Source organism: Polychytrium aggregatum (genome assembly GCF_025602895.1).
Source record: "Polychytrium aggregatum strain JEL109 chromosome Unknown BJ171scaffold_68, whole genome shotgun sequence".
NCBI lineage: Eukaryota > Fungi > Chytridiomycota > Chytridiomycetes > Polychytriales > Polychytrium > Polychytrium aggregatum.
The window spans coordinates 243,853-255,148 of record NW_026516270.1 but is presented as its reverse complement, the minus strand read 5'-3'; the positions used below and the strand labels follow the sequence as shown (position 1 = coordinate 255,148).

The following is an 11,296-nucleotide window of genomic DNA, read 5'->3' as shown; positions in this document are numbered from 1 at the left end:
GTGCAGGATATACTTGATTGAGTATCTGGATGGATGCAGCCCTGTCAGCTGCTGTTTATCAATCGACACCCTCTCTGCCGCCATCATCACTTCTGAGGTCGAACTATCTCACAGACAATAGACATGCCCACAGACGATCCAGACATGCCCACAGACAACACACCTGTCGCACAGAGCCTTTCGGGCAGCCGGAGGCAGGTTGAGACCAAAGTTGATTGTCTTCCTGGATGGTGGTCAAGGGACGAGCGAGGAGAGTCAGGAGGATCACAGAGCCAGGAGGGAGGATCACAGAGCCAGGAGGGAGGATCGCAGAGTCAGGAGGGATCACAAACCAGGACAGAGCATGAACGATGGCACTGGATCGACAGTGCTGGTGGCGGATGTGTGGAGCAAGCAAGCAGCAGACGACTGATGCAGCGGGACTCGCCCTCGATCGCATCCAAGCAGCACTCACTTGCCAAGCATCCACACTGCAAGGGAATAGAACACCCAGTTGACCTCGGACTCGCAGAAGGTGCCGATGACCTCGTGGTCGGCGTCGTCCCAGCCGGCGAGGGCCCTGAGCCCCTGGGCGATCGAGTATGCTCTCCTCCACACCTGGCGATAGGAGTGTCGCTCGGAGGCACCGCTCTCGTATGTGTTGATCAGGAGGGCATCGGGCTCGTCGCGGGCGCCGTTGATGAGACACTCGATGGGATGGAGCCAGGGACCAAGGGAGTCGGCTGGTTTGGAGGATGCCGTGTCTGACGGCTCGGGCTGGGTTTGCTGGACAGGGGCTTTCGAGGTTGTGTCATCCACATCCATATCGACATCCGCATCCATCGACGACTTGGCCGGGAGACTGGAGCTCGAGGCCATTTGGTGGCGGATGCGACGGAGCAGGGGAGATCGGGGGAGGAAGAGGACGAGGAGAGGGAAAGGGGCAGGCAAGACGAGATGCGGCGGGATGGAGTGGGATGGGATGTGGGATGTGGGATGGGATGTGGGATGTGGGATGTGGGATGTGGGATGTGGGATGTGGGATGTGGGATGTGGGATGTGGGATGTGGGATGTGGGATGTGGGATGTGGGATGTGGGATGTGGGATGTGGGATGTGGGATGGCATGCAGATTCACCCCCTCGCCGATCGGAATGGCCATGACTGGTTCGGGGTTCGCGTCTGTGGAACCTGGGGCGAGTGACCCACCTGCCACTCTGGCATTGGCTGTCGCTGCTCGGCTGTCGCTGGTGGCATCTGTGGGTGTCTGTCTCTGCTCCGATAATGCAGGAGCACCACGGGATAATGCAGTGGATGGGAGCAAAGTGGAAAGCGCCACCGCACCCCTCGATTGCCTCTCTGCCTTTGCTCCATCTCTCCCGCCATCGGAGTATCCCCCAAACAGGATGCGATATCTTGTTGGATCAACGAAAGATGCAATGCCTGCAACATTAGCCAGATCAAGTGGGGCGCACGATTGCTTTCGGGGTGGCTGCTCACTTCCCTGTTGGTTGCAATCGCACCCACCTTCACCGGTCTGTCCCACGGCCATCCGTCACATCCAGTGATCGATCGATCAACTCCAGAACGGCAGCGACGGTGCCGGGACCTATGGATGACAAGCTCGAAGGAATCAATGTTTATTCAGGGATTCGCACACATTTGCTGATATTGGAGCGATTTGGCCTCACAGATCGAGCTAGTTGCGGCAGGTGAAGCTGGCCGGATCGCAGGACAGTCCCGAGGCACAGGTGCCGAGCACGATCCAGGTGTCCACACAGATGAGGATGTCGTTGGCCGAGCCGCAGCTGAATTGACCACCAACAGAGCAGGGCTGGCCGGCGGTGGGGAGGCCAGTGGGGATGGCGGAGGGAGTCGTGGTCTGCTTGGTAGAAGTCTGCTTGGTGGTGGTCTGCTTGGTGGTGGTCTTCTTGGTGGTGGTAATGACAACGGGGGTGGTCGTGGAAGCAGCAGTGGTGGAAGCAGCAGCGGTGGTAGAGGCAGAGGTGGTGGTGGAGACAGCGGCACTGGTGGAGACAACGGCACTGGTGGAAGACCCTCCCGACGAACAAGTGCCCAGGACGTTGTTCAGCCACATGGCAAGGCGATATCCGGCCTTGGCCAGCTGGAGGTCGACAATGCTCTTGACGTTCTGTGAATCGACAGCAGCATCAGTACCATCCACACTCCACGGCTTCCTTTGATCAGGTCAGGGCGTGCTTACATTGAAATAGTCGCCGCCAAGATCATCGCCCGAGGTGGCCTCGGCGTTGAAGACAGTCGAGCAGTCAAACGAGTTCGAGTCAGCGGCCCAGGCCGAGGGGCAGGCGTTGCTCGAGAGATCGGTGCAGGCCACCCACGAGGCCGTCTGGGAGGCATAGTCGTTCTGGATCTTGGAGATCAGAGCGTTGGCAAAGGTGGTGTAGCTGTTGCCATAGTCCTCGGCCATGATTTTCTCCTGCCAGCAGATGCACATGTGTCAGTGGGGCTCGAAGCGGCATTGATGGTGCTCCAGGATTGTGGCTGCTGCAAACCGCCCACAAGTGTCAAGCCTCAGCGGATGGACTCACAGGGATTTCGGTGTCCCAGATGTGATGCAGGTTTGTCTTGACGCCGTCAAACACAACGGGGATGTTGTTTCCGCCCAGATCGCGGCCACACTGGGTGAGAGAGTGGTTGCGTCAGCGGTTGCGTCGGTGTCTGGCAGCAACAAGAGCATCAGTCGATGTGCGATGCCAGTACTCACGGCGTGCAGGGGCTGGGTGATGTCACCGAGGAAGTCTGCATGCATCCAACGATGTGAGGAGTGTTAGTTCCCAATGCCAGCGGTCCCGTCTCGGCGCAGTGCTGGTGGAGGCAAGCATCTCACGATCGCTGTCATGAGCATCAGTCCAGTGAGATCCTCGACTCCAGCGCGACAGTATGGTGCTTGCATCTCCCCTGTCCGACCGGTGTCTTGGCGGAACTGGAGTTACTCACGGGTCAAGAACTCTGGAAGAGCAGGAACAACAGAAACAAGAGCAAGAACCCGCGGTGGGCCGGCGAAGCAGTCAGCTGGATACAAGCACCTGGTCGGGCAATCGGATCATGCGTTCATGGAATCGCACGCGGGTCTGCGGTACTTACGGAGGGCTTCGACCTGGGCAGACTGGCCGTAGTTGTTGTTGCAGTTGAGTCTGCTGGTGTAGTTGGCGATGGCGCCAACAACGCAGTTGCCTCCGGGGCAATCCCGCGCGTAGTTGAAGCTGTAGATTCCAACAGGCGGCCAGTCGGTTGTGGCCAGATGGTCAGCGGGACGAGCGAGGCAGTATCCGACAGGGCTCGAGGGCGGGGTGGGAGACAGCGGGACACTTACGAGCACGAAACCGGTGGGTTGTCGACAGTGTCGACAAAGTCTGTGGAGAGTGTCGGAGGTCAGCGGCTGGCTTGGAAAATCGAGGTCACCAACGATCCAGGTGACAGTCGACTGGAACTCACGCAGCGGGGCGGACCAGGTGTAGCCAGCAGTGTACTTGACTTGATCGGCCCAATTGCACACGGACGAAGCGGGGACGCTGGCTTCGAGAGTGTTGCCATAGCTGGCAAGCAGCTGGAGCTGGTTGATGACATTGATGGAGTTCTGGAAACAAGCAGCCAGGATAGGTTGGCGAGCCGAGCCGGAGTAAGTCGACGAGCCGGAGTAAGTCGACGAGCCAAAGTCGGTCTCGTCCAGGCGCCGAGTGGTCTGGACATTGCCGACACAGGCAACGGCACCGCACCTGCGACAGGAAGCTCTGGGCCACATTGCCGACGAGCATATGGCCAGTGGCGCCCCAGGCGGCGACACCGTCAGCGGCCAAGACCAGAGCGACAGCGGCGGTGCAGACAGAGGTGAGCTTGAACATGGCGGCGACTGGTGAGATTATAGAAGAGGGACTACTCCGATGAGGTGTTGGCAAAGGCAAGGCAAGGCAAGGCAAGGCGATGGCGATGGCTGGGAATGCACCGGACCCGAGGGCCCTTTTATCACCAAGCATCCCCGCCTCAGTCCCGGCGACGAGATCGTCCTTCGGCAGGTGCCGGCGACACGCTGGTGGACGAGCTCGTGCGCTTGGTGGTGGTGGAAGCACGCTGCTCCAGCCCGCAAGACAAGCGACGGGAGGGGATCGCGAAAAAGAAAGGCGATCTGCACGTCGATCCTGCTCCGGCTGCAGGCGCAGCGCTCTCTGTGCAGCCGGAACTGCTTCACGAGGTGCCTTGCGCCTTGTGCAGCGGCTCTTGCGGCTTGTTCATTCCCAGAGCCGTCACCCAGGACCACCCGCTCATGTATGCATGATCGTGCTGAGCAGCGATCTCCGGCATCGCACGATCGGGGTGGCGACGAGGCGTCTGGGCTCGTGCGGTCGCTGCTGTCCACCGTGCTGCCGAAGGTGCTGTCATGGGGGAGAGGATTTGGTCCCTCATGGAGTGCTCTCCTGTCCACATTGCTTTGATGCTGATCCGGCCGTTTCCCACAGCCACAGCCACAGCGCTCCACCGCTCTGCGATACCAGCCGGGTCGACAGTGCACAGCATCGCCCACCTCCTCGGCGCTCCGTGGTCATCTCCATCAGTGGAGACTGGTCCAGACCACAGTGGCACTCCGGTGTCCTCTGGGCGGCACCAGGATGGAGGCTCGTGCTTTCGTATGGTCGGCCATGAGGATCGTGGGGGCCGTGGATCGTGTCGCACCAACATTTCAGCCGCCGGAAGAGGCGCGCGTGCTCATCAAATGCTGGTGGGAATGTTGGCTGCAAGGGCACATCAGAGACGAGGTCATGTTCGGGGTGGCGCTGCCAGCGATATGCCGGGATAAGCAAGCGTGGCAACAGAGTGGGGCTGCGGAGACCACACAAATCAAGAACTGCCTCGGCTCTTTGAGCGAGTGATCCGGCGAGACTCGTGTTGAGCCTTGACGACAGCGCTGAGATCCTCTTGGTGCCTGGACGGTCTGCTTCGGCGGGCACCATTTGGCTCGCTGTCCAAATCGCTCTTGAATCTCTTTGTCGGGGTGGTCTTCGACTCAGTCTCGGTCTCTCGGCTGCTGGCTGTCGCCTGCATCTTGGGCAGCTTCCGCGGAGACTCTCGGTCTTCAGGCTGTTCGGCCTCAGAAACGGCGCTCGCTTTGGTTCGTTCTTCGCTGACGGTGAGCGTATCCCCACCACTATCAGCCAGAACCTGTCGCTTCTTTGTCGACACTGTGCTCGTGCCAGCCTGTGTGTGAACGAAAAGTCCTGGTCGGCTCGTATGGGTGCTTGATGGTCATAAGCCACGGGCACCATGACGGCCACGGCCTGCAGATGCCTCGTCGGCTGGTCCAGATTCAGATCCCTGACATACCCTGAGCTTTTGGACGGCCTTGACGATGGCTGAAGTTCGCCCACCCACTGTCTCGAAAGTAATCCAACGACCATCGGGCATTTTGGGCTGCGTCTTCTTGCCTTTGCTCCATCTGCGCGCCATTCAGACCAAGCATCCGGATTAACCTCGTGTCGACGGTCTGTCGTGTCCTTCGGCATGCCGAGTAGATCTCGGGGGTCGTTACGGAGACATACAGACGAAACTGACCTGTAGTGGAACATCCAGTCTGCCGGAAATCGATCCGAATCTGCATTGACCGCAAGGGCAGTGTCGATGACGTACTTGATCTTGCTGTGTAGGATCTGTATCTCGTTGTCTGTGAGGGTCCTGCATCCCTGCGACGGGTGGATATGAGCCTGGAAGAGGACCTGTGAACGAGAGACAGGTTCAAGATCGTCGTGCGGGCATGATGTTTCCGGTGCTGTCCTGTTGTCAAAGCCATGGTGCTTGTCTTCATGCAGGTGGCATGTGCTCACCTCATCCGCAATCCAGTTGCCGATCCCGGCGCAGAAGCTCTGGTCGAGGAGGACTCCCTTGACGGCTCCAGACCTGGCTCGCAGGATATGGGCAAAGTCCTCGAGGTCGGGAAAGCTATGCACGGGATCGAATCCCAGCTCTGAGATCGGCGGCTCCCGCAGCGGATCCATCAGCACCCGCACCCTGGCCAGCCGTCTTGGATCCGTAAAGGCAAGCTCGAGGTGATTGCTTGTCTTGAGAACTAGCTTGACGAACCGCGGGGGCCAGTTGGTCGCATCGGTCTTGAAGTCCATGAACGTCGGGGGAGCCAACCCCCTGATCTGGATCGAGCCCGTCATGCCAAAGTGGAAGACCGGGTGCGGGGGCTGGTCCAGCTCGATGAAAAAGAGCTTCCCACGGCGATGGGTGGCCACGATCCGTTTGTTCTTGAGACTCGAGACAAACCCGCTTGGGGTCGTTGGATGAACAAAAACCAGATCATCGGGATACTGGGAGTGGCGTCCCGCACAGAGGCATCAGTCGGCAGGCGGTGTTGAGAAGCCAGTCGTTTTGATAGCAGATCAATACACAGCTCATGCGATACATGTCAGCCGGCTTACCGCCTCAGCGTCGACGATGGTGGTTCCCAAAAGATTGTCGTCGACCAGCCGACGGGCCCGCTCAACTGAGATCACAGGGCGGCATGCCCAAGAGACGGACAGAGTTAGCCTGCATTCGACTCGGATGGTATGCGCCGATGCCAGAACCTCGAGACAAAGCCCTCGAGTGTACGCCCTCAGCCGTATCTCTGCATCCACATATGATCGCTCGGGTATCTTGATGCATCAGCGGCACAAGGAGCGGCAGCGGATTTGCGATCGGAGAGCGACAGAGACACACCTTCGGGAAGCTCAGGCATACTTGCTTGCTCTGCTTGCTGCAGATCAGGAACAACTCCAGCTAGCAACAGTGGTCGGCGGGGAGCAGAGGCATTTCCAAAATCCAAGGGCTGGATGGCGATGGGGGTGAATCGGGCGTGCGGAGAATTGACTCGCGCGGCCCGTCGCGAATCTCTCGGTTCTGGTCGTTCGTCGCTTGGGGAGCGTCATGTTGGCATCTGACGAAGCAGGCCTCCAAAATACCCGGCCCCAGAGTCGGCGTGCATTGTTGACATCAACAGCCAAGCCTACGACCCTGCGAGCCAGCTTTCGATCCTGCGCGAACCGGGCCTCGCAAATGTTGTCAGCGACTGCGGACTTATAAGCATCTCCGATGCCCGTGACCAGACCAAACACAACAGAAGCCTCAAGTGTTTCAGGTGTGGATGCAGCAATCACGTTGCATCCAAATGCTTAGCCAAATAGCACCTAAACGGCGGTTGTTCTTCTCATATGACTTCAGAGAAGAATTGGTTCAATGTTGGCGACTTTAAAACCGAAACCAACCACCACGTTGAAGGCGTGGGTAATACTCAACTTGATGTGCACGATCGAGGGCCATGTCATATTCTATTTAACCAAAGTGCCCTCCTATCGATCAAAAATCTCCTCCATTATCAAAGCAGATCACCTTCTCCAACGTATCCACATCGACTGGTGGGGCGATTACTCCGTTCCTTCCATCAGAGGAGCCATGGGACTCTTCCACCTCCTTGATGAGCATAGTCGATACGGCGTTGCATTCATAGAGGGTTCAAAAGATCGTCGCAAGCTTCAACCGACGACAAAGGTTTGCATCCTGCTTGGATGTGAGCCCTCGTGTTACTTCATCATCCACTTACTTCTTTCCTAAGTGGATTATCCTCTTTCTTATGCACAAATTGTAGCTACTGCCTGCCAATATAACTTGTAGACAACGACCACCTCTTCTTCTAAATCAAACCAATTACTGATCATACGTGGATCCTACCTCTTCTTACACGCCGAATCACATCGCCAACAGCTGGGAACATGCACCGCACCTGTGGCTTTTGTGATGTATGGCTCTGGATGCAAGCGACTTGCGTCTATATTCAGTGTCCGGCATCGGCAATGTTGAAGTCAATCCAGAAAGAAACGGGGCAGTTACTTTCTGGCATCAGCGACATTGGACTCCTGATCCATCGGCTCCAGTGGACAAGCCATGCGATTGTTCTCGTCCTGGTTGGCAATCTCCTAATGTGGTGCATTCACTCGACCCTCTGGACAGCTCTATGATTTCTCGATATCAAGATACTCGGCCTTCTCGAGTCGCTTGGCTTCTCAGCACTGTGAGCACACCTGGAGATCGAGTCGCTTGAATCACCATTGCCAGGCCAGGCTGAAGTATAGCTGTTTGTCCAGCATGTCTCCATCGAACACATGGCGAATGTATCGCAAGAAGCAACGGTCATGGCCAGCACGATGTTTGGGGCAACAAAGTATTTGTTCAATGACCAAAATCCGGGGTGTCCCATATATTATTGCACTAGCTTGAAATTGCTGCCAATGTGACCACAAGCGTCTCTGACCACGGCGATGTCGAGTTGTCGCTGATACCACGCACCCGGTACTCAATTGCCGAGACATTCTGGCTCGCTTCGATGTTATCCCAGAACAAGACGGAACCGGAGCCTTGGTTGTCGTATATCTTGTCGCCCAGCTCCACAAAGTCTGCGGTGCTATTGCCACCATGGGTGCTGGTATTGTTAGTGCGTCGTGCGAGTCTGTAGAACTGGGCACCAGCAGTTCCTTTCCAGATCAGCCCGACGGAGAGCATTGCCTGAGTGTTGAAGTTGACGCTGCGACTTATCCGTGGCGAGAGAAGCGCGGGCGCAGACAGATTCATCGTGGCCAACTGGTATCCTGGGGTCACCCTGGGAATGTGCGAGCGAACGAGGTTCATGGTGGCTTGTTCATCAAGGGGAAACCCAGCATCGGGGTTTGCTGGAAGCCCAGGATAGTGGTAAGCCCAATACACGTCCTGTTCGTGATGGGTATCTGGGTAATAGCCGGAGGACGCCCGTCGCGGATGCAGATTCAGAGTAGAGCGCATGCCGTCGAACATGTTAGCAACGGGTATCGGTCACGGTTCTGTCCATCCGATGGCAGATCGATCGGGTCAGAGACAATCCAGATATTCGAGAACCACAGACACACTTACAGAATCCTCCGTCCTTGCTGTGGAAACGCAAGCTCCAGAAAAGAAGACCCGAGATCCAATAGGTATCTGATGAAAGAGCATCCAGAGCAGACTGAAACTCCTCTTGTGTTGACAGACCCACCTCGCCGACGATGAACGATTTGTTTGCGGCATAGGCAGCAGTCGCATCGCGAAGAATGCGAGAGCCAAATGTAGACGGAGCTTGGCTGAGAAAAGCCAAATACACCAGACCAGCAAACAGTCCGGCGGCGACAGTGCCGGAGATAGCCAGCGTGGTGATCCGGGCGGTGGTGCTGATGCTTGGGTGAGCAAGGTCGGCCTGAGAGGCAGGGAGTTGGATCCAAGACACCGAGTCTGTCTTGAGCCATGCCATGCATAGGATCAAGAGCGCAATCAGAAACAGCACTCCCAAGATGCATTGGAGTAGGACCGGAGACGACGGCGGCCCCTCGTCGTAGTAGTGATTTGTGACGATGTCGATGCTGTCGCAGCTCAGGATCTTGCGGTCAAAACCGCGAGTGCGGACGTAGCTGCCATCGCAAATGAGATGGTTGCCATCAAGCGACCGGATGTGTTGCGCAATCTGGATGGTCCAGTCCGCGGGAGTTTGTGAACCATCGGAGAGCTCAAGCTCGTTGCCAGACTCCCAGCAGAGGACGGTTGGATCATCCTTGTATGCAATGCCTAGAGGGCGAGCCGAACGACATGGAAGTGAGACGACAGCAGAGTCAGCCATCAGGCTGAACATGGCACAAAGCAGTGCCAAGAGTGGACGAGGTGTCCAGCCATGGGCCAGAAGCAGTGAATCTGGGCGCCTGCACGAATCTGCTCGGCGGTCGGATATGCCGGCGATTTGGCGGCCTCATGTCGACCGACCAATATCCCTCGATTCCGGATCGGGAAAGAACGCACCAGTGAGGGTGTTCACCCGGTTGAGCACGAGCGACAGCAGGGACTTGAAGCCAGAGATGACTTGCGGGTCGGTAAAGAACGAGTCGAAGGGCTTGGCGTAGAAAGCCGTAAACTCCTGGATCCCGCCCCACCAGCTCCAACGGTCGATGAAGGGAATGATAAGCTTGATGCCCTTGCTCTGGGCGAGCTGCAGCGCAGAGTCGAGCGATCTGAACAGAGTTTCGTTGAGGACGATGGCGCCGGTCGCGGGGTCGAACGAGACATGCCGCTGGGTGGCCGTACTGTTGGGTTCGGCGCCGAGCGGCTGGATCGACAGACAGTAGATGCGGGCCACCTGTCCTCCGAGCAGCCGGACGGACTCTAATGCATCGAGCTGCTCCCAGGGATCGGGCAGATGCCAGACGGGGTCCTCGATGACATGCAGGTTCGGGATGTTGAAGCTGGCGAAGCGCAGCCGGCCATGCAGTGGGTCGGATCCGGAGTAGAGGAACGGGCCGGAGCGGCGGACGAAGCCGGCCATGCGAACGGGATGGAGTGCAGTCGGCGTGGACGAGGAGCCAAACAACCAGGCCAAGAGGACCAAGCCAGACCAAGAAGACCAAGTGCAACATCGCCATGACCGTGTCCCCGAGCACGCGCATTGGCCGCACTCCGCCGACACCGCCACGCACGTGGCCCCAGCGCTAATGAAAAGTCCATATGCCCCGATGCGGCCGGGCAGCGAGGGCGTGGCGAGAAGCGAGACCGCAGCGACGGCGCTCTCGGTGGCGCCGCCGCGGTTCGAGCCGGCCAGGGAGCGGCTTTGGTTTTCTCTCGCGGCGACATCTTTGTCGGCCTGTCTTTGTATGCCGCCGCAATCGCCCTCCGGAGGACTGCTGCAGCCAGAGCCCTCTCCCGCCACCCGATCGCCATCGCAACAGGAAATCCGGTGCGTCTCTGTCGCCAATGCTGCCGCGGGCGGTGTTGCTTGATGCTGGTGCAGGCGATGGTTTGCTCGCCGCCTGCCCGTGTGTGGTGGTGTTCCCGGAATGTATCACCTTGGGTGTTGCAACTCCCTGCATCCCGGTGTATGACCTTGGGTATTGCAAAGGCCAGAGAGCCTGCATCCCCACCGCCGGGCCCTGCCGGGGTCTCATGGAGCATGCTGGCGGCCTGCCATGGGGCCACTCACGACGGCTGGGCCATGCCGAGGCTACGCCCGGACCACCGCTACTCTCTCGCTGCTGCTGCTGCTGGCGACTGCTGCTGGCGACTGCTCTGGCGACTGCCCTGGCTGCTGGTGCGTCACCGCGGCGATCCATCCAGAGCAACGCAGTGCAGCGCAGAGCCGCCGCGGACAGGTCCCCCAGCGGGTCGGCCGGACGATGGCTGGGGCAAGCGTCGTCAAGACTGGCCGGAGGGGGGGGGCGGGAAGCAGCGAGAGGCAGCGCAAGTGCGAGCGATCGCTCGGG

General features: G+C 58.4%; 4 protein-coding genes across 4 annotated transcripts; all 4 read right to left on the bottom strand.

Moving 5' to 3' along the window:
• Window positions 1-163: 163 nt before the first annotated feature.
• BJ171DRAFT_603820 (uncharacterized protein) lies at window positions 164-858 on the bottom strand (the record flags this gene model as incomplete). The annotated part of the gene is made up of 2 exons (XM_053115184.1): window positions 164-223; window positions 455-858. Coding segments are annotated over 2 exons (462 nt in total), but the record flags the coding sequence as incomplete, so codon positions are not given.
• A 765-nt stretch (window positions 859-1,623) lies between these two features.
• Window positions 1,624-3,862, bottom strand: BJ171DRAFT_637940 (S1/P1 nuclease-domain-containing protein; the record flags this gene model as incomplete). Its single annotated transcript, XM_053115731.1, has 9 exons — window positions 1,624-2,130; window positions 2,203-2,436; window positions 2,549-2,638; window positions 2,725-2,759; window positions 2,958-2,969; window positions 3,105-3,223; window positions 3,334-3,373; window positions 3,456-3,597; window positions 3,737-3,862. 9 exons carry the CDS (start codon window positions 3,860-3,862, stop codon window positions 1,678-1,680), a joined length of 1,251 nt encoding a protein of 416 aa, XP_052962298.1. The 3' UTR covers window positions 1,624-1,677.
• Window positions 3,863-4,744: 882 nt separating this feature from the next.
• BJ171DRAFT_528960 (DNA glycosylase/AP lyase) lies at window positions 4,745-6,849 on the bottom strand. Its single transcript, XM_053112732.1, has 6 exons — window positions 6,714-6,849; window positions 6,434-6,498; window positions 5,834-6,322; window positions 5,565-5,725; window positions 5,337-5,448; window positions 4,745-5,210 (listed from the first exon to the last, which is right to left on the bottom strand). Exons 1-6 carry the CDS (start codon window positions 6,730-6,732, stop codon window positions 4,854-4,856), a joined length of 1,203 nt encoding a protein of 400 aa, XP_052962297.1. The 5' UTR covers window positions 6,733-6,849; the 3' UTR covers window positions 4,745-4,853.
• A 1,370-nt stretch (window positions 6,850-8,219) lies between these two features.
• Window positions 8,220-10,448, bottom strand: BJ171DRAFT_528958 (glycoside hydrolase superfamily). Its single transcript, XM_053112731.1, has 3 exons — window positions 9,846-10,448; window positions 8,934-9,617; window positions 8,220-8,770 (listed from the first exon to the last, which is right to left on the bottom strand). Exons 1-3 carry the CDS (start codon window positions 10,363-10,365, stop codon window positions 8,259-8,261), a joined length of 1,716 nt encoding a protein of 571 aa, XP_052962296.1. The 5' UTR covers window positions 10,366-10,448; the 3' UTR covers window positions 8,220-8,258.
• Between the last annotated feature and the right edge of the window lie 848 nt (window positions 10,449-11,296).

What these genes read in the sequence shown, in the direction of transcription:
- BJ171DRAFT_528960 (XM_053112732.1), bottom strand. An exon ending in CCATCGTCGACGCTGAGGCG is followed by an intron (nt 6,323 to 6,433) that starts GTAAGCCGGCTG and finishes CGCCACTCCCAG; the next exon opens with TATCCCGATGATCTGGTTTT. An exon ending in GACTGGATGTTCCACTACAG is followed by an intron (nt 5,449 to 5,564) that starts GTCAGTTTCGTC and finishes AATGGCGCGCAG; the next exon opens with ATGGAGCAAAGGCAAGAAGA.
- BJ171DRAFT_528958 (XM_053112731.1), bottom strand. Translation starts at nt 10,365, where the DNA reads ATGGCCGGCTTCGTCCGCCGCTCCGGCCCGTTCCTCTACTCCGGATCC. An exon ending in CCGGGTGAACACCCTCACTG is followed by an intron (nt 9,618 to 9,845) that starts GTGCGTTCTTTC and finishes CTCGCCCTCTAG; the next exon opens with GCATTGCATACAAGGATGAT. An exon ending in CAGCAAGGACGGAGGATTCT is followed by an intron (nt 8,771 to 8,933) that starts GTAAGTGTGTCT and finishes GCTATTACCCAG; the next exon opens with ATACCCATCACGAACAGGAC.